Genomic DNA, 26,365 nt, shown 5'->3' on the forward strand with positions numbered 1-26,365 from the left:
CACTAGACGCACCTGATCACTGTTACCCTGATGAAAGCTGTTGTTTGCCAAAACGGTTTATCATTTGGGAAATATTAAAATAAGAAAAAAAAAATCACAGAAGGGCTAATAATTTTGACTTCAACTGTACATGCAAATATTTCAATATGCATACAGTAAAGTCTAAAACGAGAACACAAAAAGCATAATTCGTTATTTTAACACATGCACAAGAGATGCACTATGCTCTGTCTGCCTAGTATACTGGCATAAGATAAACACAGCACACAATGTCTGCTGCTGTGCAAAGGAAACCACAGCGCTTTTACAGCTCGCTGCCAGTTTGAATCATTTAAAGCTGCATTCCAGAGGGCCATCAGATATTGATGATAATTTCCTGCCCCCAGTTTGTTTGCGGCTGCTCTGCGACAGACTGCTTGATCAAAGTTTGCAAGTGATGCAAGTTGCTGCTTATGTGAAGCAACCCTCAAGTCGACAGGAGGGCGAATAACACTCAGAAGTTGAGGAACGGTTCACTAAAACGTGCATTTGGTAATTTACTCACAATCCTGCTATATTAAAGCTGTATTTCACTTTTCTTTTTAAATATGTAGACGGCATTGATTTTGTCAACTCCATCTCTACAGGCAATAATGACACTGAAAAAATTAGTTTGTCCAAACTACTTACACTCGCCGGCCACTTTATTAGGTACACCTGTCTAACAGCTCGTTAATGCAAATTTCTAATCAGCCAATCGTATAGCAGCAACTCAATGTATTTAGGCATGTAAACATGGTCAAGATCATCTGCAGTTCAAACCGAGCTTCAGAATGGGGAATAAAGGTGATTTAAGTGACTTTGAACATGGCATGGTTGTTGGTGACAGACAGGCTTGTCTGAGTATTTCAGAAACGCACAAGCATCTCTAGGGTTTACAGAGAATGAAAAAGAGAAAATATCTAGTGAGCGGCAGTGCTGTGAGTGCAAATGCCAAGTTGATGCCAGAGGTCAGAGAAGAACAGACTGGTTTGAGCTGATAGAAAGGCAACAGTAACTCAAATAAAGTCCAATTTCGCTGCATGTAAATATGTGTGACAAATAAAGGCTTCATCATCATCATCATCATCCAAAAACCAATTGTTACAACCAAGGTACGAAGAAGACCATCTTTGAATGCACAACACATTGAACCTTGAGGTGGAGAAGTCCACACCGGATGCCACTCCTGTCAGCTAAGAACAGGAAACTGAGGCTACAATTTGCACAGGCTCACCAAAATTGGACAATAGAAGATTGGAAAAACTTTGCCTGGTCTGATGAGTCTCAGTTTCTGCTGCGACATTTAGATGGTAGGGTCAGAATTTGGCGTCAACAACATGAAAGTATGTATCCATCCTGCTTTGTATCAACGTTTCAGGCTGGTGGCGGTGGTGTAATGGTGTGCGGGATATTTTCTTGGCACATTTTTTGGCCTATTAGTACCAATTGGGCATCGTGTCAACGCCACAGCCTACACGAGTATTGTTACTGACCATGTCCATCCCTTTATGACCACAATGCACCCATCTTCTGATGGCTACTTCCAGCAGGATAATCCGTCAAAGAGAACAAAATAATCACTTTCTAATAACCTGCTGCCATATATCAAAATGTAAAAAGGTCTGATGAAACTTGATGTGATAGGAGCCACCCTGGGCCTTTTTTTTATATAATAAATGACTTGCACCTCATAAGACAAAGACGCAATGCAAGAAAGTTCTGGAAGGTAATAATGCTCAATCACATTAATGAGGGACTTAGGGTAAGGGTTTTTAGAATGACTAAAACAACAATTCAAATATTAATTTCATCTTATTTATCACATGATCTGAAGAGGTTAGATGCAAAAACCTTTCAATACCATCTGAAATGTTCTCCTAAAGTGACCATTTTTGTCAGTCTCCTATGCTTGTGTTCAGTTTATTCACATTAAAGGCAATGTAAATAATGTATTCATCACTATAAAAGTAAAATTACACACAAGAGTTGGAGAACATGCTAATTTTAGAAGAAAATAACAGATGGCTTTTAGAGGTTTTTGCATCTAAACTCTTCATCTGTTAAAACAAAATCTTTTTTGATGCGCATAAAAAGTTAATTCTATTCAGTTGTGAACATACAATCAAAAATGAATTTTACTGCGTGCTTAAACTACTTATTTAAAATGAATTGAAACAACACAATTCTTAATTTAGTTTTTGAGACAACTGTTTTATGTTTACTCCGCTTACAGTAAATTTGTACATACTATTAACTTAACCATTTCATGTTGTCCCAATACAAAATTGGTAAATGTGTTAGGTTATACAAATGTTTTCATAATAGATATAAAGTCATTCCTATTCAGTTGTGAACATACACTCAAATGAGTTGAAATAACATAATTCTTTTTTGGAGACAACTTAATTGTTTCTAAAATGTTCAATCCACTTAAATTTTTAAATAAGTTTACTTAATCGATTTGTGTTGGAACAGCATGAAGGAATTGTGTAGAACCCAGCATTTTTTACAGTGCATGTACATTATCTAATTGTATGCACGTCTTGGCATTTCCAGCAAGCATTTCTTTATGTGATATTCCAAAATGTTGCTAAAATTGCTTAAAGGAAACATAGCAATTATCTTTAAAAAATAAAATACTGCCACACATTAGTCATTAATTTTGGCTATTGTGACCTTCTGGTCTGGTCTTTAGTTTTTTTGTTTTTTGTTGTTTGTTTTTGTATGCGTTTTATCTATTTGTGCTTCGTTTCATTTCATTTCATTTCATTTTGCTTCGTTTTGTTATTTTATTTAATTTCATCTCATCTCCGAATAGTTCACCCAAAAAATGTAATATTTACTGACTACACTTAAAAAAATAACTCATTGGATGAACTCAGTTTAACTGAGGGCAGGATTTTCATCCAATAAATTTATACAGCACCAACTAAAAAAAAAAAAACTATTTACACAATTAAATGCAATTGGGTTGGTGCAACAGGATTTTATCAAATAACAGTTAAAATACATTTCTATTTTTAGTATTTGTATTTTTTGAAGTCTCTTAGTTTTATTTGAAGTTATCCCAAATTAATCAAAAGAGCCATTTTGAAGCATATTTTCTGAGTTACACATACAGTTGATTGAGACTGATCACAGAACTCAGTTTAGAACAGTTACAGCTCACTGAGTTGGACACAATTCCTTCATGTTGTCCCAACAAAGAACGCTTAAGTAAACATAATGGTTTACAAATTTAAGTAGACTGAACATAAAACAAATAAATTGGCCAATGTAACTACAAGAATTGTGTTGTTTCAGCTTATTTTAAACAGGCAGTTTGAACAAGCAGAAGTAGTAATTTTTTTTTAAGTGTACTTACTTGCCCTCAATAATTCAAAACCTTTTTGAGTTTCTTTATTCTGTTTAACACAGAAGATATAAAACATGGAACAACTGACTTCCATAGTAGGACAAATTAAAAGTAAACTGTTACAGATTACCAGTATTCTTCAAAATAGCAGAAATAAACTCAAACAGTTTTGAAACAAGAGAGTAATATTTCATTTTTGTGTCAACTATTGCTTTAAATTTGATAGTTTGAAGTAGAATGATTGAAACAGTTTTAAATAAATGAAGCATTACTGCATTGCGTTTTCAAAAACATGCTAAAGTTAAATCCTTTTACAGTCTAATGACAGAACTTTCATATTTAGCTGACTTATTCCTTTGAGTCGAGTCTAAACAACCACAGCGCAGTTCACTCAGCTTTTTCTCTTCAGATTTGTTAAGCGTTTGCCTTACAAACACAGCTGACCTGTCAGCCCAGACATTACACATTACCACTGAATGAAGTCGTTTACACAACCTCCGCAATTATCCTACACTTTTAAAGTGTGCATTTACAGCCTAGTGTTTTTCGCTGCGTTTTCAATCCCGAGGCCTCCACATCTGCTTCTATTGATAGCTGCCAGTGAACTTGAGAGGGAGAGAGATTGGTTGAACTTTCACTGTGACACTCTTAGTGCTGCTTTTTAGTGGAGCGCTTTGAAAATGAATGAATGCCAGAAGAGTGTCTGCAATGCAGGGGTTTTTAATTGACGATATGGTATCGGAACAAAGAAAGGCTCCATTCAGGTTTTCCTAAAGCAGGACTCAGCGATGCATTGGGTTGCCCATCTCAGCACTTCAATATGGGATGTTTTGGAGCCTTCAACTCTAATTACTTATAAGCGAACATCATTCCGTTCAGAGGGATTGCCATAATGCATGCCGTGTGGCCAAATCTGTACACAACTCCAATAATACTGTAGACTTTACAATGATGGAATGCTAGCAATTTAGCCAGCAGGAGCATTCCCAGTTGAGTCGCTATCAATATCCAGCGAGCTTTTAAGATGGGCCTTTATGGATTGGTGCTGTGAATGAGACCCTCATAATGTGGTTGCAACTCAAAGAAAGGATAGATATTTGTTGTTTTCTCATATTAGTCATCATTCTTTACAACTTAATAATAATAATGAATAATTCCTTACATTTATAAAGCGCTTTTCTGAACACTCAAAGCGCTTTACACATTGGGGGGGATTCTCCTCATCCACCACCAGTGTGCAGAATCCACCAGGATGACATGACGGCAGCCAAATTGTGCCAGACCGCACACCACACACCAGCTGATTGGTGGAGAGGAGACAAAGTGATAAAGACAATTAAGATATGGGGATAGTTTGGAGGCCATGATGGACAGAGGCCAGTGGGCAAATTTGGTCAGAACTAAACCGCTACTCTTTTCGAAGGACATACTGGGATTTTTAACGACAACAGAGAGTCAGGATCTCACTTTAAAGGTTCAGGACACCCTGGAGACCTTTTTTTTTTATATTAACAGATGTGTGTGTGTTGAGCATCAGTTAAGACAATGTTAGCACCTGTCAGCTTTAATTGTGGGGAAAACAGGATAATTTAGAGCTTTTGTCAGCTAATTTCAGCTTCCGGGTTTAAAATGATTTTTGGGGCGGGATCAAAATCGGCGACGTAGCGCAGAACTGCAAGTGCAATGATGACGCGTCGGTTTCTCATTATTATTCATAGCGGAGTTTCCTTATCCTATGAGAAGAGCCGGCTGCTTACTTATTCATGAGAGCACGTGCTCTCCGAAGGCAGACCTGCCAGTTTCAAGCAAGCTGTGAGTGAGACACAGACCAACGGCACGCAGTAGCCGTTCATGAAGGCTCGTATGTGTTTGTTTCCATGATCCACGGGGTTTGTTGCATGTTTTTTCTCCGCGATCCTGTCAGGGCCGATCATACAGCAAAGCTGTGTGTGTGCTGCAAGCATTTTTGTCGGGAGAGCAGCACGAGAATTGAAGAATGGCGGACGTTGATTTTATCAGGAGTTCGTTCACATTCAGACACATTGCCGTGCTGCTGTGTTTGCCTAAATCCTCTATATTACCAGCAGGGCTAATGGTTAAAATAGGCAGGTCAGGAGACCTGCTGCACTGAGTCTGCATTCAAGATCTATAAATTACACACGGGGATCGAGGAAGAATCCTCATTTATAGTGTTTACATGAACACACTTATCTTTATAATGATATAAATTGTGGTTATGTGTATATGAAATTACGAATAACAAATGTAGCAGGGCATTAAATTACTGTTTATTTCTTTGCATTTTAACTTTGTGAACAATAAACTCATGTGTCTCCTCAGGGTTTGTGTCTCAGTATGTGAGCTAACTGTCAACAACAGTTATTCGCTCCCCTTCTCCCCTGCTGGCCACGCCCACTCCTGCCCGATGCTCGCGGAGCTCCACGCCCATTAATCATGCATCTTTTGAAAAAATTCTGAAGTAGACTTTAACCGAAAGTGGGGGGTGTCATGGCCCTTTAACAGTGCTCACGGAGCATTGTAGAGTGCCCTCCACTATACTGGGGCATTAGGACCCAGGTTGAGCACCCTCTGCTGCCCTCTCTAACACCACTTCCGGCAGCAACCTAGCTTTCCCATGTGGTCTCCCATCCAGATACTGACAATGGCGCAGCCCTGCTTAGCTTCAGTGGGCAGCTGCCAACTTGACTACCTAAATTACTTAGTTCAATTTAGTTTGGAAATGTTTTGGCATGACTTTTGTATTGCCAAAGCATTGCAGATTAAACAAAACAATTAATAAAATTGTAAAGAGATATGTATACATACAGAAAAAAACACAATTAGATTTCTGACAAATACATACACAAAATTGAAAATAATAATAATAATATGATTATTAAAAAGATAATGGAAGCACATTAAGTCAGCTTGGGACATGGATTTGAATGAAGAAGTGGCTGATGAGATCTGGGAAGAAGCCCTGTTGAGAATAAAGACAGGTTTGATAAAATCGAGACTGAAATTAAACCAATTTAATGTTTTACATCACCTTTATTTCTCTAAACCTCGATTAAGTAAAATATTTGCACCAGAGCACACGGAGGAAACCCACACCAACACAGGAACAACATGCAAACTCCACACAGAAATGCCTACTGACACAGTCAGGACTTGAACCAGAGATCTTCTTGCTTCTAGCTAACCCCTGAGCCACTTTGCCACCAGTAAAAATTTGATCTTAAGTTAAAGTTACCTGATCAATTTAATGTATTTTAATATAAAAATAACAATAAAAACAGAACAAGTAAAACATAAATACTAATTAAAGCTGCAAGCAAAGATGAAAAGGGCCCTCACACCTGGGCTCACCGCCACTCAGTCAGGATGACAAAGAACAGTGAACAGTAATTTAAGCTGATATACTGTACATAAAAAAACCTAGGACTATATTGGCATGAAGATGTCTTCAGTAGAGGAATCTCATCAAACCGGTGAATTTTCAGGCAGTTCGGACATTGTATGACATTGAGTTATAAGTACCTTCTCCTCCATGGCGAAGCACTGAACTTTGTCAGTCTGCCACGGACACGGACATCTAGACCTTTACAATTTCACATCTCAAAAGCCTTTGGATTTTACTGAAAAAATCATGGATGCAATCTGATCAAATTTGTTGAAGCAGTTTGTTACACTGTAAAACATGTAATTTGCTGTTGCCAGCAGGAGGGGCTATAACTGTAACTGATTATTGGTATGTAAACTTCAGGCTTCAGGTCAGGACTGTTATCAAATGTGTGGATTTTGAGGCAGATCAGAGAATGCATGCCTGAGTTATAACAACTTCATGTTTCGTGCCGAAAAATCGAAGTTTGAGAGGGCGCCACGGGCACGCCTTTTGACAAAAACTTTAAATCTTCAAAATCGCCAATGTCTTTAGATAACAATGCCGTTTTTGGTGTTGATCGAATAAAATGCCCAGGAGGAGTTTGTTAAAATAAAATACCTGCTAAAACCTGCACTATTTCAGCAGAGTAAGTTGAAAATTTCCGACATCGTGTTGGATTTGAGATTCGCTCCAAGAGCCTTTTTTAAAGTATTTGGCATGTTTGACGTGTGTGCCAATTTTCGCATGTATGCGTGAAACATAACTCGGGGGCCACTCTGTCAAAAGTGGCACTGTCGAGTCATTTTGCCACACCCACCTCCGAAACCTTCAACCAATCTTTGTAACTTCTGGCGTGTGTTAATTTTTTAGGCATGTTTATTACCTCAAAATCATGATTTATTCTAGAGAAGGATGAGGAGTAGGAGTAGGAGAAGAACCACTAACAAACTGACACTAAACAATTCTAACACAACAAAGCAGTCATTCGTCAGTTTGTCTTTCAGAAAAAAAAAGATGTTTTTGTTTTTTGACAACACAATAGTAGTTTCAATATTAACATATGAGGTAATCTGGGTGTGATTTAAGTTATAGACACTATGTTCTACTAATTTCAACCGCAGCATTTAGTTTATTTATTTATTTTTTTGCACTTATAAACTGAAAACTACCAATAAAAAAAAAATCAACTCTAAAAAAGAAAGCCCATGCCTAAAAAAAGGCCAATACACTTCTGGTATAATGACTATGAACAGCTCTATAAAAGAGATTCAAGCCTCCCAAAAAAGAGCTCATTATTTGTACAGTACAATCTCATCAATCCCCTGCATCACCCATATTCTTCCTTGTTTATAGCCCTGTTGTTGCCGAGTACAGCGAGCATCCAGATGGCCAGTTAAAGCTGACAGGACTAAATTATGATTAGGTTTGGCATGGCATAACAGGGGTTTGATGCACTCAGAACATCCATAACACCCCCTCCCCGAGAAGCACAATGACAGAGCCCATTAGGCCAATTTTTTGCTCCTTTCTTTTTTTTTCCCTCTCCCTAAATTCCTGTTCTCCGAAAGCATTTGAATCAGGGCCTGACCTCTCCTCCCATTACGGTCATTTAGCGCTGCTTGCTATTGCACTCCAGACAGACCGTCTTTAAGTATTAATGACTTCATCAGCAGTTCTTTTAAATTACCCATTAAGATGCAGTTTTGTCCGATCCGTTACTGCTGGGTCTGCTTCCTCTCAGCAGCAGCTACAGAGGAGAACAAAACCTGATGTTTATTAGAGAGAGACGAGCGCTTCTTTAAGGCTGCGTCTCTGCTGAAGAATTATTTTTCCAATGAAGCGGCCAGAATTTGTACCATGCCAGGTCAGTAATGCAACTTTTACTAAATGATTAGGGCTGGTTTTGTTCTGTCTGATAAAAGCGAACTGTAAAAATGCAGAGGAAAGTGAGCGCTTTGCTTTTCTAGACTAGTTTATGCACCACGTTTTTTCCCCCCTGCTAGTTTATTGCTTTCTCTTTTCAGAAATCAGTAGGGCTCACAAAAAAAGGCATTTCTTTTTCTAAATTACTCAGGAATGGAATGGAAATCTAGCTACTTTGTAGAATGTTTCGTCATTATAGACTCATTATCTCTTTCCTGCTTCGTAGCTTTTATTCAAACTGTACATCACAAATCAAGAATATCTTTGAATATCTTTCAAACTTGTAATATTTGTTTCGTATTTTAATCTGCTTTACCAGAAAATAGAGACTGAAAATGTATATTTATTCACACAAATAAAAAATGACAGTCAGAATTTTGTAATTATACAATTTATGCTATTAACAAACCATTAAGACAGACTTTTAGCTCAATAAAGTACTAATTAGCTGCTTATTATTAGTTAAAAATTAGTGGTTGGGTTTAGATATTGGGTAGGAGTGCTGCAAGATTATGCATGTCCACAAATTATGTGAACAGAATCTGCAAGGGCCGTGAATAACAGGTTATGAAGTTGTAAATAGTATTTAGTTTGTTGCAGAGAGATCGTTTGTGAGCCGCGCAGAAAGTATGATTTGCATGTATGTTTTTATCCTTAAAGTAACAGTAGCCATGACATTAGCACATTTGGCAGTGAAAGTAAAATCGTGCACATCACTTAAATGATCATATCGCATTTTAGAGTTATGATTATGACAAGGATTTGGATACGTCTTCTTTGTGTGCTTGAGAATAAATGTTTAACAGTGTCAGTAATTAGTCTAGCCCAGGGGTGTCCAAATTCAATCCTGGAGGGCCGGTGTCCTGCACAGTTTAGCTTCAACTTCCTTTAACACACCTGCCTGGAAGTTTCTAGTATACCTAGAAAGAGCTTGATCAGCTGGTTCAGGTGTGTTTAATTGGGGTCGGAACTAATATATGCAGGACACTGGCCCTCCAGGACTGACTTTGGACAACCCTACTCTAGCCTATATGACGTTGAATATAATGCAAGAGGGAATCTGATAATGACAAATTGTACCAATGAAAAAAATGGTCTAATATTATTGTTGTGAGAAAAAAAGTGATTCTCATTTTAGCCAGAATCGTGCAGCCCTTAGTAGTATTAAGGATGTAAAATAAGACCATACTTTATAAGTGCTAATAAACAGTTCATATCTTAATAATAGGCAGGTAATAAGCCAGATGGCTGCCAAAATAACACTACGAAAATCGAACAAATTAGTACACATGGGACTGGATTAGGCGAATGTGCAACATTTATATAACATGGCACATAGAAATTATAGTTTAGTAGATTTCAAAAGTAGTCATTTTCCTAAATTAGTTCTTTAAAACCATTCATGGATGGAAGTCTTGCAACTTTGTTGAACGTTTTGTGATTATAGACTCATCAGCTCTTTTCTACTTTTTTTGTAGCTTTTGTTCAAACTATACATCACAAACCAAGAAAGGTAAACAGATGATCTAAAAATACAAACAAACCTGCATATCTTTTAGGCATCTATTGTTTGTTTTGTATTTTAACATGTTTTATCAAAAAATAGAGACTGAACATGTATATTTATTTACCCAATTAAAAAAATAACAGTCAGACTTTCTTATAGTTGTACAATTCATGCTATTAGCAAACCATTAAGTAAGACTTTAAGCTCAATAAAGTCTTAATTAGTTGCTAATTAAGAGTTAATAATTAGTGGTTGGGTTTAGGTATTGGGTAGAACGCAAGGCTGCACGATTAATCAAAATAAGATCACGATCTTGATTCGACCCCGCACACGATCGTAATCCAGCATCTCTACAATTCGACCCCGCACACGATCGTAATCCAGCATCTCTAAAATTCAGCCAATTATATTGTCAAGTTCGGGAGAAGCATAAAGATGGTCGCACAAGTCTTCACATTGTTTTACACATGTTGCTCAGCAATGTGAACACCTCCAAATAGTGTTAAAGAGCTATATACTTTATTTCTGACATTACATTTCTGTCTTAATATAACGATGTATTCATGGCCGCAAATGACATGTGAGCAGACGCGCAGTTTGTTTACTACTGAAAGGATGCCTGCAGTGGCGCAAAAAGGGGGTATGCAGTATATGCGGCGCATAGTGGCCATTGTGCCAAAACTATTTTTGAAACTATACATATTATTGTACATATTAAACAAAATAAATGCATATTTTTGGTTAAAAATGTTTATCCTGCATTTCATATATATATATATATATATATATATATATATATATATATATATATATATATATATATATATATATATATATATATATATATATATAATATAATATAATATATATAGAATGTGTATGTGTGTGTCTGTGTGTGTGTGTGTGTGTGTGTGTATGTGTATATATACATATATATATATATATATATATATATATATATATATATATATATATATATATATATATATATATGTGTGTGTGTGTGTGTGTGTGTGTGTGTGTGTGTGTGTGTGTGTGTGTGTGTGTGTGTGTGTGTGTGTGTGTGTATATGTGTGTGTGTGTGTGTGTGTGTGTGTGTGTGTGTGTATACATACATACATACATACATACATACATACATACATACATACATACATACATACATATATATATAAAATCATTTGGTGAGGAAAATGGAATTAAGAAGAAATTTGGGTAGGAATGAAATGTAATTCTTTGTGACTAAACATGCTTAATGTAATTATACTTTTACTATTTCCGTTGCGTTCAGAACTTCGACATATTGATGAAGAAATTAATATGGGGGGCGCAAAACTTGAACTCGCATACCCCTCAGTAAATGTGCAGTTGCAACCCTGGATGCCTGCATGTCCACAAATGATGTGAACAGAATCTGCAAAAGCCATGAATAACAGGTAATAAAGTTGTAAATAGCTTTCAGTTAGTTGCAGAGCGATCGTTTGTGAGCTGCGCAGAAAGTAGGACTTGCATGTTTGTTTCTATGCTCAAAGTTACGCAGCAATGACACGAGTGCATTCAGCAGAGAAAGTGAAACCAAAAGCGTGCACATCATTTAAAACATCATATCGCATTTTAGAGTAATAATTATAACAAGTAGAGCTGCACAGTTGTGGCTTAAATGAGAATCACGATTTTTTTGCTTAAAATAAAGATCACGATTCTCTCACGATTCTGTAGATGTAAAATATAGCTTGGTATGAGATTACTATTTATTCTCAAACATATGGTCAAACAACAATATTAATATTATGTGTAGGTCTACTGGTTTCTATAAATAATTATGTTCTACATATAGTAATTTTGATGTTGAATTATGTTTGAGATATAGGCCTATGCTTGCAATCTGTCATTGAGAACATTATTAGACCATTTAATACACTGGTAAAATCATTATACGGGCTATTATATAGGCTAGAGCAGTTATACTAACACTGTAAACATTTATTTTCAGGCACAACTGTTTGTTCGCTATGAAAGAAAAAACATATCAGATGCTTGTCGTAGTCATTACTCTAAAATGTGATACGATTATTTAAATGATATGCTTGCTTTCGGTTTTATTTTCACTGCTAAGTGCAGTTCAAACTTCGTGCGCGGCTCTCAAACGATCACTCTGTGCCAAAAACTGAATATTATTTACAACTTTATTACCTGTTACTCACAGAATATGCAGGTTCTGTTCTCTAAAGTATACGCGCGCGCGCGTCTGCATTAAGCAGGGCGTGTGCCCGCACAGTCAGCAGCTTACGTCATGTGTGATTTCCCGGACGCGAATACATCATTATATGAAGACAAAAAATACATTTTTGGGTGAATTATACCTTGTTAATACAGTATGAGACTCTTTTAAAATCATTTGGAGGTGTCCATGTCGCTGAGCAACGTGTGTGAAACAATGAAAAGACTCGTGCGACCGCCTTTTCTTCTATCTTGAACTTGAAAATATGAATGGCAGAATCGTAGAAATGCTGGATTAAGATCGTCTAGGGGGTCAAATCGAGATCACAATATTTTTTCGATTAATTGTGCAGCTCTTACGACAAGCATTTGAAATGTCTTTTGTGCGTGCTTGAGAATAGATGTTTAACAGTGTCAGTATAATTACTCTAGCTTAAATGAACTGTATTTTACTGTAGGACAGTTATGCCGTATGTTGCTGTATTTAAAAGTTGCATTGTGAAAATTACTGTACATTTTACAGTAAAGATATACAATACTGTAAAAACATATAGAGCAAGATAAATGGTGCTGAAAATACAGTATTTTGCTGTAAATGATTTACAGTAAGTTACTGTCAAATTGCTGCAGTTACTGTAGATTCCAAGGGATATTAGTGCATGTAAAATCAAAATTTATGATTATTTTACCAGCGAACATTGTTATTCTTTAGGTCAGGGGTCACCAATCTCGGTCCTGGAGGGCCGGTGTCCCTGCAGAGTTTAGCTCCAACTTGCCTCAACACACTTGCCTGGATGTTTCAAGTATACCTAGTAAGACCTTAATTAGCTTGTTCAGGTGTGTTTGATTAGGATTGGAGCTAAAATCTGCAGGACAACAGCCCTCCAGGAACAAGTTTGGTGATCACTGCTTTAGGTGAACAATTAATTTGTGTAAGTTAATCACTCACATACACACACACACAAAATTATTTTTTTTAAATAATTTAATAATTAATTTTTACAATTAATTGTAGTACATTTTTAATAATCTTTAATCAAATTTTGCCAATTTGCTACGGCGTCTAGACTTGTGGTTTTTCTCTGATGTGGTCAGTTTGACGATTTCAGACACAATATTCTTAACCATGCCCCTTATACCATTAGTTTGCTACAAGCAAATGATCCACAAAAAGAAAGCCCCACCCACTACTCAATATTCCATTTTAGGTAGAAGTACATCAACATATAAAAATAACATCTGAGCAACTTCCGGTCCACACAGTCTTTACAGTCAAAATTATCAAACAACTCAACCTTGATTCCTGTCAAATCGACTTTCGCTTTCAGATTTAAAGGGCTAGCGTTGCACCAGACCCCCGTAAGTGGTGTCGTTTGAAAGTGTAGAATCTATATTTTATGCACATATGCATCACTTTTGTTTTTATTCTACTGTATAAAAGTTATTTACACTTAAATACACTGTATTTTGGATACCCGAGCTGGGTATTTTACATTGGTTCATTTTCATATTTTTTATATGACACATGTACAAGTTATAGCTCAAATGAAAGCTCTTGCCGGTGCTCATACAGTTCTAGCATTCTTTTTACTGAATCATATTCACATAACAAACAGTTGTTGAATGAATTGTGGTGTTTCCATGGCGCAGAAATGTAAATAATACATTTATGATCAATAAGTAGCCCCAGAAAGCACAGACAGCTGTCTTCTCTTACCTTATGCTGTGCCCTTTAGGGCCATTCTCCTCTGTTTTTGAGGTGATGTGCATAAGTAATCCTTTTATATGTCTGATGTGGTCCAAACACAGTGAATTATGTTTGATCAAACAAAAGAATAGTGAAATATATATACAAGGATCGGTCTCTGTGGCTTGTACAGCACCTCTCATAAGTTGGAATGCAATAACTTTTGCATAGATTATGGTAGAGACTTTTTTCTTTTTTCCTATTATTACAGACATGTGGAGGAACCACCAAAATTAATTACAGCAGGCTAGACCACACAGAACCTAAAAGGTACACTTTCAAATTTGAGTTTATAAAAAATTTTTTACAAAAAGCACCTCTTTTTTTAGGTGTTTATTATAACACAGACAACATATAAAGTTATTTTAAACACTTTTAATAGTGTTTTATGAAAATTCAAAGGGTTTTCTTTAAAATTATATGAAATTTTTGCATTTACACCTCTGCATGTGGATTTGGGAAGCTTTTAAATTTGGGTAGGCAAAATCCAGGCGGAAATCCCCAAATAGCAGCAGGGTTTAAGTGGTTAAAGCCACGACTAGTTATTCAACTTCCACTTTTCTCCTATGACAGCAGTCCCAAAACCACTGACTGAGCCGTCTGCAAAATACAATGCTTTATTTATCCCTTTTGCACCACAGATAGAGATGCAGATAGTTTATCCAAACCCTCTGCAAAGTCTTGTTTCATTTCAGGGCCTTGAGAAGCTATTCACAGAGGCAGCATTTAGATGTAAATCTGGCTGATATAAAACCCCGCTATTGTGAGATAAGGGGGTCACAGATGTCATCGCAGCGTCTTTTATGTGATAGCTGTTCAGAGACGACGAGCCAGGATTGAACCCTGAGGTGACATAGCGGTGCACTAAACAGGACAGAATGCATCTGCGTCAACTTTCTTTCCCAGCATGGGCTCCGCACACACACAAACACGCTCACATGTGAAAAACACCCGCGATTCACATCACAATGCCAGTCATTTTTGCTCCTCATTGCACCCGATTTCGTCAGACCTGCATGTTTCATCCTGACCTGCAAAAGGGTTGACTGACTACGACAGCAATGCAGATGAGTGGGTGAGAAGTGCGAAGCTTCTTTTGCATACTCTGCTCTTAAGGGACCTGGAGAACGATTGCAAGTTTGTTTCAGAGCATATGGGTCTTCCAATAAAATTTGGGAGGGAGATTCGGGAGTCTTCTTTGAGATTGAATGTTTTCAGCTATTTCAGCTTTAGTTTAACGGTGAATGGTCTAGTTTATACACATCTAACCGTAGTTTACTTATGGACAATTAAATTTTTTCCTGTATTCATTCATTCATTTATCTTTGGCTTAGGTCCTTATATATCAGGGGTCGCCACTGCAGAATGAACCACCAACTATTCCAGCATATATTCTATGCATCCTTCCAGCCACAACCTAGAACTGGGAAACACCCAGACATACTTATTCACACACTCATACACTATGGCCAATTTAGTTCACCGAATTTACCTATATGTCTTTGGACTGGAGGGCAAACCCACGCAAACACAGGGAGAACATGCAAACTCCACACAGAAATGCCAACTGGCACAGTCAGGATTCAAATCGGCAACCTTCTTGGTGTGAGATGACGGTGCTAACCACTGAGCCACCATGATGCCCCATTTAAATTTTTTGTATTTAATTATTTATCATTATGGGTTTGTACATGCAAACAGCATACCCAAATTTAAAGTCCTCATTCCCTTTGGTAAAAACGTTTTTACACTATACCAAAAGTTTTAAACTCAAGACCTCAAGGGAAAACATGTTGTCATTTGAATCCATAAAATTGTTATTATTATTATTATTATTACATCCATTACATTTGTACTAATTTGCAGTAATTTTGTCAGGTTTGACCTATAAAGCAACTGGTCTATTGGTTTTCTGGTCTTCTGCAGGCTACGTTTAGTTAAATAACATAATAATAATGATATGGGTATATTAGTAGTGTGGATATCAGAGATTGTTTCACATAATATGTACTTGTGTATGTGGTAGTATCATTAAAACCAACTGGAGCAAAATACAATCAAACTGTGAGGTAAAATACTCAAAATGAATGAGAGGATTAGAATTAATACTTTTAAAGTACTATATGTCATTAAATTAAAAAAATAATAATTAAAAATTTAAATCAGGTCAAATTATAAGCCCCTTTAGGCTGTATTTTTTTCCGATGTCTACGGAACAAACCATCGTTATAATATAACTTTAGAATAACCCTATAGAATAACCCTAACCTGCCTAGTTAACCTAATTTACCTAGTTAAGCCTATAAATGTTACTTTAAGCTGTATAGAAGTGCCTTGGAAAATATCTAGTATAATCTTATTTACTGTTTTCATGGGAAAGATAAAATAATCAGTTATTAGAAATGAGTTATTAAAACTATTATTGCTAGAAATTTGTTTTAAAAAAATCTACCCTCCTTTAAACGGAAATTGGGGAAAAAAAATAAACAGGGGGCTAATAATAATTCTGACTTCAACTGTTTATATATTTTTTTCTTTAAGTGCGTGCAGGTTTTCCATTTGTACTACTATACTAAATTCACTGGTCTTTACCAATGTTGCTTCATTTTTTTACAGTTGTAAAGTTCTTATGCTACACGATGATGGATCTTTTTTACCCATATTTTAATTTCATTCATTTATTTTATTAAGAATTTTTTAAATCATCAGAATTTTTTTTAACGATTTATGGATTGACTAGATTCTTAAAACTGCTTGAGTAATAATTATTCATTTTAGAATGTAGATTTTTAATTTCAAAATTGCTCATCAACTTCTTTAAAATGAAGCTGTATAACTGAGCCAAACCTAAATCTTCTAGTTTTAAATGAAAGAATGTAATGTTAAAATTGCATTTCTTTTGCTTTAAGCATGTATTGAAGGGATAAATCAGCAAAAAAAATTAAATTCTGGAATTGGAAAGAAAACTATTTCAATTTACTATGTTTTTGCAAATGTAATGCAGCAGTGTTTTATTTATTTGAAATTAAATTTAAAAATAAAAGTTCTGTTATCAATTACCCACCATTTACTTGTTTCAAACCTGCCTGAATTTATTTCAGCTATTGAACACAAAAGAAGCTGGTTTAAAGAATGATGGTAACCTGTCACCATTGACTTTCATTGTATTCGTTTTTTTTACAATGAAAGTCAATGATTTCAGGGTTTCAGCTTTCTTCGAAATATCTTCTTTTGTGTATAACAGAGGACACAAACTCCATATCCATATCCAAAGATATAGAACCACTTCAGAGTGGGTTAATAGTACAAACATTTTAATTTTGGGGTAAACTATCCCTTTAACTTTAAGGTCACATATATTCTCATATGCAGCTTGAAATTGGCATCAATGAAAAATGATGATGACTCATTTAGCGTTTGTGGCCAAAATTCAGTCCAATAAAATAATAGATGTAATGTGAGAGACTAGAAATCGAAAATCTCAATAATAACAAAACACACCTGATTCAGACCACCAGCTCATTAGCAGAGACTCAAAGACTTGTAATGGGTGTCACAGACAAAGGAAACATACAAAACATGCAGTGCTGGTGGAGCTTCAGGAAAGTGGTTGAGAAACACTGTGCTAAATGACGATGGAACATTATTTTACCTATAATTTCATCTATTTATTTTGAGAAAAGTTTTGTGTATAACAGAGGAAAGAAACTATGGAGCCACATGAGTGTTACTTAATAGTGAGTACATTTTAATTTTGGTAATAAACTAATCGCTTAAACTTTTAAGACTGCCTTTATCTGCTTGATTTAAATTAAACGTTATGACGACTCATGTCCTAAATTCGGTCCAATAAAATAATAGTTATAAAGTGAGAGCATGACTAGAAATAGAAAATCACAGTAATAAATAGTTATGACATAAAGCCGTTTGCCTATTCCGGTCATATAAATGAATAAATATTCCGCCCCAACTTCTTGTTTTAATAGAAAATACATAAACCTTAAAAACCAGAAAGAAGCCCCTGCTCATAATGCAATTTCATACAACATTTAACGGTGAAAAGCACAGTTATACTCTGACATCTCTTCCTATTCCCTGAAATACAGAGCAGGTAGAGCTGAAAGAACAAAATGCTATTTGCTTTTTAAAGGTCAGCTTTCTAAATGTTCCATTTGCACGGCTTATGAAAAAGGTTTCGCTTGATTTGCATGAATATTTAACAAGCCGCCGTAAACAGCTTAACCCGAGTTTATCACGGGCTCCGTTTCTTACATGCATTCATTTACTTGTGCGCCTTAAAATCTCGGCCACGAAATCTCCATTAAAGACATCTTTATACAGTACGCCATGCTTTTAATGTATAAAGTGGCATATTTCATTATGCAAATCAGCAGAAAACGCTGCTAAAACGGATTAAACGGCACATTTCTGAGGTGTGCTTTGTGGTGTGTGGTTGGTTTCCGCACACATTCACCCGATGACAGCCCGACTCCACTTCAGGGGTAACACCCCTGGCCTAAAAAGGCAAAACATAATGCCGTTGCTGCCGGGGACTCTAAGAATAAACCACACAGTCCACTCACAGATAAGGTTACCTTGAAACCCGTCCTCCCTTCTCTCCCATGTTTCCTGACCCCCACAAATACACACATCATAGGCTGCTAACAAACATAAGGACAACCTAGGGCTTGATTTGCTCTTTTGACAGCCTAGCCGTGTGTTTTTTCCCTTCCCTGCTGGTACTCGGTCCCAGTTGGTGGTGTATTGTTTTTTCTCATATGTCACTTTAAGCAACAGGTGCCATTTTTTGCTGCTTTGTAGGAGCCCTGGCACAAGCGCGAGTTTTATTGGGACTCTAACAGGAAAGGCACACAGAGACACAGTGGTGTTTCGATTGGAAAACTATTCTGGACCCGGGGAATTGACTCTTGAGATTGTGTTTTCAGCCTGTTAGTGCATGAGAGAGATGGAAGGTACTGTGAACTTCATTTTCGGTTATGTTTTTATGTGTGTTATAAGATGGTTTAAGTCAAACATATGTTGTATGCTACATAAATGATGCTACTAATTGTATAAATAGTGAGATACCTTAAGTTAAACTGAAAAGATTCTCTCTTTCTCAAATTGTTCCAAACAAGTATAAGTTCCTTTCTTCAATGGTTTTTGATAACCTTATACATACAGTAGAAGATAATGGCTACCATGTTCATTGCTCAGCATTCCTCTTAAACATGCGAATATCGTCTTTTTTTCTTCAGCAGAAGATGACAGAACTACTCCTTTAAATTTTCCCCCGAGTAAAGTTAATTTAGACAGAAGCAATCTGCTTTGCAGGGGAATTTTGTGCTTGAAAGCTTCTAAAAATACATCATATCATATGGCTCTATGGGAGTCAGTAGTCCTTTGAAGCAGGCCTGTGATGTTAGCGCAGCTTTTTTTAAGGGTTTAGGAGTTTTTATAGTTATGAACTGCAGAAGTTCAATCAGCTAGAGAAAATGTAGTTAAAGGAACAGTTCATTCAGAAATGTGAATTACTGTCATTCACAGTGCAAATGATTTATGAGCTGTTTTACTTACCCTCATGTCATTTCTATAACCACTACATCTTTCTGTCTTCCGTGGAGCAAAATAGAAGAAATTGTGAAGATCCTAGTTACTTTTTGTGCAAAAACAATTAGACTGCAGCTTCAGATTGGATCAAATGACAGAATTCAAGATTATCAGTAGAAAACAACTTGCATCTCGGTAGCTCTTTTATATACATTTTGGCATTTGAAGATATAAAAAGCACCTATTTTACCTCTTTTTCAAGATTTAGGATGCATATTTTATGTCTCCAGAATGTGTCTGTAAAGTTTCAGCTCAAAACACTGATCAGATTATGTATTATACCTTTCAGAATGTTGGATTTTCTGCTCTGAACACAATGTAGCTGTTTTTGTTGCCCTTGCCTTTAATGCTAGTGCTCCCCGCCCACCGTGCCCACTGGCCTGTCAGAGTGTGCCTCAATCTCCGCCTCACCTGCGTCAGATAAACAGTGATGTGTCAGATAACACAGTGATAGACATGAAGAAAGCAGATCTCACCTAAGAACTTTTCCAATGATTATTTGATATATCTGCTGTGGAGTTAATTCAAGCCTTTCTGCAACGATGAGTCACAAACAATGTTGCTACAAATTTCATGCACACGAACACAGACAAACACACACACACACAGTGAGCAAGTTTACCTTGGACATTTTTTTCACTGCAAATGTGAAGGGATACACGTTAGTATCCACTGCTGTATGGATATCCGTTATGTTAAAGCACAAAATTAACCTGATTTAACGTCCACAAACCAGGACTGAAGCATCTGACATGCGGCTGTGGTGATAAAAACAGTAAAAGTGCTGTAATTCATTACAAACATGCATTGTTTAAAAAAGTTTTAAACTTGTAAAAATCACTCTTGATCACATTTGATGATGGCTGATGATCACAGAGAGCTGAACAGATCTTTTAATCCCAGTTGCTTTGCGCACATCCTGTCTTTTTGATATGATTATACACGTCACTACACAGACATGTTAATATGCGGCTGTCAATTAATTCAGTGGGTGAGGAAACAACACTCCTACATTATGTTGTGGTCTACCTCAAAATTGGAGGGATTTGGATCCATTTTTAACGTCAGAAAATAAAAATAAAATAGACTTATTGTGTTTATATCATGCCAATATGACTGTGGACCCACTATACCTACACACAGTTCTGTCCGAACAGCTTACAAAAGATGATTTTCATTCTAGGTGCCCTTTAAGATACCGCAAGGCCACTTTTAAGGCTCCTGAAAAGCCACAATCCTCATAGAAAGCTTAAGGTTGAACTGTATCTTACCATCTACAGTATATTTCCACTGACAGCTAATGTCATTTAACTCCTAGATTTAGAAGTGCAATATTCTCAAAGGATTTTCAAACACACTAAAATCCTGTCAGTTTCTGAAGGGAATAAAAAATGTCTGTAAAAAGCACAAAACCTTTTTAGTTATTTTCAATGACTTGCGCTAGACCTCCCCCTAAAAAAGCCAATTATTGACGTCAAGGGCCTGCATAAATGAGCCTCAGTCTTGCGTGAAATGGCTTAATGTTGCAAAGACTTAAAAGTAAATCTGAAATTCTGATTAAACGGTGAAAAGACTCTCAGATCAGCCCGAATAAATCATATTGAAAGTGATACTTCAAAATTTTTTTATTTTTGCTAACTTCATTGTCTCAACAGCTTGCTAACATAGGATTAGTTGCCACCAGTGTTGGGTAAGTTACTTTAAAAGTAAATAAAGTAATAGATCATAAAATTGCTGACTACTACTGGAAAATTGTAATCTAATTCCATTACTAAGTGAATTTTATTTATAAACTAATGTCAAGAGGATCACATGCTTATGATTGCTTCGAGCCAGTCGCGTAATATTCAATTTGTTCACCAATCAGACGATTTCTAAGCCACTATAAATACCCTAAGTTCCATATAACAGCCATCTTCGTTTTAAAGAATCCCACCTTCCACCCCTTCTCCTCCTCCTTTCCTAGATGGGTGGCACAGTGGCTTAGTGGTTAGCACTGTTGTCTCACAGCAAGAACGTCACTGGTTCTAGTCTTTACTAAGCTAGCCGACATTTCTGTGAGGAGTTTACACATTCTCTCCATGCTCACGTGGTTTTCCCCAGGGTTACCAGGTTTTCTCCCACCGTCAAAATACCGGCAACTTAAGCTAATTGACTAATCCAAATCGGCTTCATAGACATGCTCCTAGTTAGTAGTTAGCTCTTAAGAGCAATCACTATCTGTTCATTAGCTACTATAGCAGGGGAGTTCTCATGATCTACCTGAGCCCAAACTCCCCTATCGCCTGCAAATGGGAGGGGGCCCCAGGCTCGAGGATCTTATGAGCTTAGGGCTCTCTCCCGGGACAGCATGCCAAACAAGCTTTATAATCAATCATCAGCTAACTGTGAACTCTTGAATTACTTAATGTAAAAAGCAATCAGATTACTAATTACTTTACTTTGAAGTTACTTTTAAAACATATGAAATATACCTATAAAATACTAAATAAACTGCAGCTCTTTCAGTCATTTAATATTCACTTTGAATCTTTATATGGGTTGATGAGCTTGATATATTCACTTAAAGACTTAAAGAGTTCGCCCAAAACTAAAAGATCTCTCATCGTTCACTTGTTCCAAACCTGTTTATCTTTTTTTAAACACAAAAGAAGAAAGATATTTAGAAGAAAACTGGATACCTGTTATCATTAGCTATATTTTCATCCAAAAATGCAAATTAGCTTTATGCGCAAAACTGGAATATTGCATAAAAGATGTGTGAATAAAGCAGCGTTTCCATCCATCAAGTAAAAGTAAACAAAATATTATAAAAAAATATAAAATATAAATTATATTTTATATACAAAATATAAAAAAAAATTCCTGATTATCTGGTGCCAAATATCAACAGTATAAATGGAATTTGCTTAAGTAAGAGAAGCTGCATGAATCTTGTCTTTATTTAATAAATGTTCTAAAAGACAATCCCGACACGCAGTGAATGTGCGGTGGCATTTGAAGGCGTGAGATACGGAGCACAGACGCTTTTGATTCTGGAGGTCATTAATAACATAATAATACTAATACTGAGATGGTTAAGGCATTTTAGAATGACCAAAACAACATTTCAGATGTTTTACAATGTGATCAGCCAGCTGGTTTGTCCATTCACACATATTTTTTATCATCACATGATCTCTTATATAAAATGACATGACCTTTTTAATGCGCATACTGGAATTTAGTCAGTAAAAGTATTTCCATTGTAATTTATGCTCATCTTTTCTTATAGAATAAAAAGTTTATCCTACTCAGATATGCACATATGTTTTTATGCGCATTTTCAAAATTTATTAGCATCTTGCCGTTTCCATCAACTGTTTTTATGAGCATATACAAAATATGAATTAAAAAAGGTGAATTGAAACGTAGCTAGTGACATCCATAGTATGAAAAAGAACTGCAGTGTTAGGGTGAGTTTGGGTCAGTTCTTGTTGTGTGACTTGCGGTTTTCAACTGGTGCACCTGAAAAATGCGAGTGCGCAATTTGTGCTCCGAATACATGTGCATAAGCCAAGCACCTACATTGGACATAACGAACTTGAGCGAGCAAAAGATACGATATGTGAACGGCTTCATCAGCAGCTAAGCTTCTCTTTACATTTACAAGATGCCTTCACTTCCGATCCTGCACAAAAAATCTATTTAACCTGTTTAGGCTGAGTTGGGACGCCTTGTTTTTGGTTGCCGGTGTTCTCCTTGGTGATGAGTTTTGTCCTAGAAGTGCTTGAACAAGTTGCTGGTCGAGTTAAAAGCAGTCAAAAGTTCTTTAGAGACTGGACATAGACAGCAATATTTTAGTTTTTACGCTCAATGAAATCAACGTTTTTTCACCTGTTGAAGCAGCCTCTCTCGTCAGCAACCATTTCAGCTCTCATTCTCCAGCAATTTAAAAGCGCTTGCTCATTAATTGATGTTGCAGTGGAACACATTATTTAAATGAAGCATTTTTTTTCTTCTAAAAACTATATTTGTAACATAAGAAATGCATATACACTGACTTTGCTAACTCTGATCAAATTACACAAATTTAAAATGTTTGTTACATTACTGTGTTCCTCTAAAATGTAATTAGAATACAGTAACATGTTACTGTGAAACCCGTTACACCCAACAGCAATATGAGGAGCACAATATTCATTCATTCATTTTCTTGTCAGCTTAGTCCCTTTATTAATACGGGGTCGCCACAGCGGAATGAACCGCCAACTTATCCAGCAAGTTTTTACACAGCGGATGCCCTTCCAGCCAAGATGGAAACATCCACACACACATTCACACACACTCATACACTACGGACAATTTAGCCTACCCAATTCACCTGTACCACATGTCTTTGGACTGTGGGGGAAACCGGAGCACCCGGAGGAAACCCACGCGAAGGCAGGGAGAACATGCAAACTCCACACAGAAACACCAACTGAGTCGAGGTTCGAACCAGCGACCTTCTTGCTGTGAGGCGGCAGCACTACCTACTGCGCCACTGCGCCCTGGAGCACAATGTCTTATATTAAAATAAGAAGAGTCAATTCCTGGACCAGCACCATCCACCTATTCGATTTACAGCACAGCAAGGGCTGAAGTGGCATTTGCGCATAATGTTGCCATGGAAAGATTTCCCCCGAGCCTTTTGTGGACCTTATCAGCAATCTTACATTTCTGTACAATCAGATACTAAAGCTTGTAGACAATCTGCAGGGGCAAAACCCTGATAACACAGAGAAAGACGCACCAAAACCAAACCAGATGCAACTAAGTATATGGCGTCTGCAGAAAGCTTCTTGAGTCAGCATTTGGAGGGGACGTCTAATCCTAAGTTTGACAACAGGGACCAAAGTGAAGATCTGCGACAGGTGGTCTTAGCTGACTCCTTTGGTGCGTGACGTCTGTATCCGACCCCCACTTACACACACGTCATTATACATACAAGCCAAGAGTATAAAATACTGTTCTCTGAGCAACAGGGCCAACATAAACAAGACCCAGTGACCTGGTCTTGACTCAGACTCACAATGGATCATCCACAAATACACTACTGTAAACGCAATCACAACGGACTGAGCAAGAATCAATCATTTGCCGTGACTTATATCAACAATATTGGCGAAGATCAATAACGGGGGCTCATAGACATGGCAGAGAGTATAAAGGTTACATGTGGACTCTCTGAGCAGCAATTCAAACTGAGTTGCCGCAAGAATTTATATCCATTTAGAAAAGAGGCTTTTAAAGGGGCTCTGACCAGCAGATGACACAGAGCCAACATTCCTCGTGCGGCCTTGGAGATGTTTTAATGATGAAACATTGCCACTGCAGATGTGCACCCTATATACAGACAACAAGTTCAATTCAATCTTTCTCCCAGGCAATGCATTGATAAAGATTGAAAAAAGCAAACATTCATCTCCTGTCCACCGGGTTTTGTCTTCATCGCTTTTTGTCTACACTGAGAGCGAACGATGTGACAAAACTAGACAACTTCCAATGTAATGTGCACAGTGTCTATTACTGGCCACGATTACATGGCAGTCAAAACATTTGTTAGTAATTGGACTGAAAAGCCTCCCTGTAAGCACATCTATGGATTATTTTCACATCCTAAAAAAATAGGTGTAGCTAAAAAAATATAATGTCATATAATTTGACCCTTATGCACTACCCTTTTGTTATGTTAGGGATGAAAACATCCACTAAATTAAACTGCTGTAAAAATGCTTTAGATAAATATTATCTTCAAATTTAGAAAAAACTTTATTGTCCACACGTGTGGAAATTCATTTTTGGCCTCCCCAACATCACAAATACAAAACACAAACACAAACACAAAGCTTCCTACACCACAGATTACCAACACACAAATCTAGACATGCAGTCTACTTCATGGTCATTTATTCAATATGATAATAGCAGACGGTTTAAAAGATTTCTTAAAACTATTTGTTTTTGCTGTGGGTACTCTGTATCGTCTACCAGAAGGAAGCTTTTCAAATTCATAATAAAGAGGATGAGTTGAGTCCTGAACTATCTGTGAGGCTGTCCGTCTGGTTTGGTTTATAAACAGTTCCACAAGCTGCTTCTGGGGGTCCATTATGATCTTATCAACCGTGTTAACGATCTTTGCAAGTTAATACTTGTTTCTAGCTCCAAGATTTCCATACCAGCAAGAAATATTATAGGAGATAACACTTTCAACCAGACTGGTATAAACCTCCATCAGAATAACCTTACTAACATTAAAACTTTTTAATTTCCCTAAAAGAAAATATCTGTGTTGCCTTTTTATAGATATAGTCTGGGTGTTCACCATAATATAAGCCACTAATACAATCTAATCTTTTAGCATCTAATACAATCTCCACGTTAACGCTCAGTAGTAACTGGATGACATACAGGCTGCCCTTCTCTACTAATAATTAGTTCCTTAGTTTTCAAAGCATTTAGTGACAAAGCACTCTCCTTACACCATGTCACCAGATGTTCCATGTTCTCAAAGTAGGTCCTCTTTAGCTCTTCTTTTTCCTTTGACCATAAGTCCAACCACAGCCATGTCATTTC

The 26,365-nt window shown here is 36.8% G+C and overlaps 1 protein-coding gene across 27 annotated transcripts in view; it reads left to right on the forward strand.

Moving 5' to 3' along the window:
* The first annotated feature begins 18,808 nt into the window (after positions 1–18,808).
* The window catches only part of trdn (triadin), a 99,596-nt gene continuing 92,039 nt past the window's right edge, over positions 18,809–26,365 (forward strand). For all 27 annotated transcript variants that reach the window (XM_073933578.1, XM_068215682.2, XM_068215692.2 and 24 more), the window contains exon 1: positions 18,809–19,131. In XM_073933578.1, coding sequence (XP_073789679.1) covers positions 19,116–19,131 — 16 coding nt within the window. In that variant the 5' untranslated portion in view covers positions 18,809–19,115. The remainder of the gene's footprint in view (positions 19,132–26,365) is intronic.

Source organism: Danio rerio, chromosome 20, assembly GCF_049306965.1.
Source record: "Danio rerio strain Tuebingen ecotype United States chromosome 20, GRCz12tu, whole genome shotgun sequence".
Classification (NCBI taxonomy): domain Eukaryota; kingdom Metazoa; phylum Chordata; class Actinopteri; order Cypriniformes; family Danionidae; genus Danio; species Danio rerio.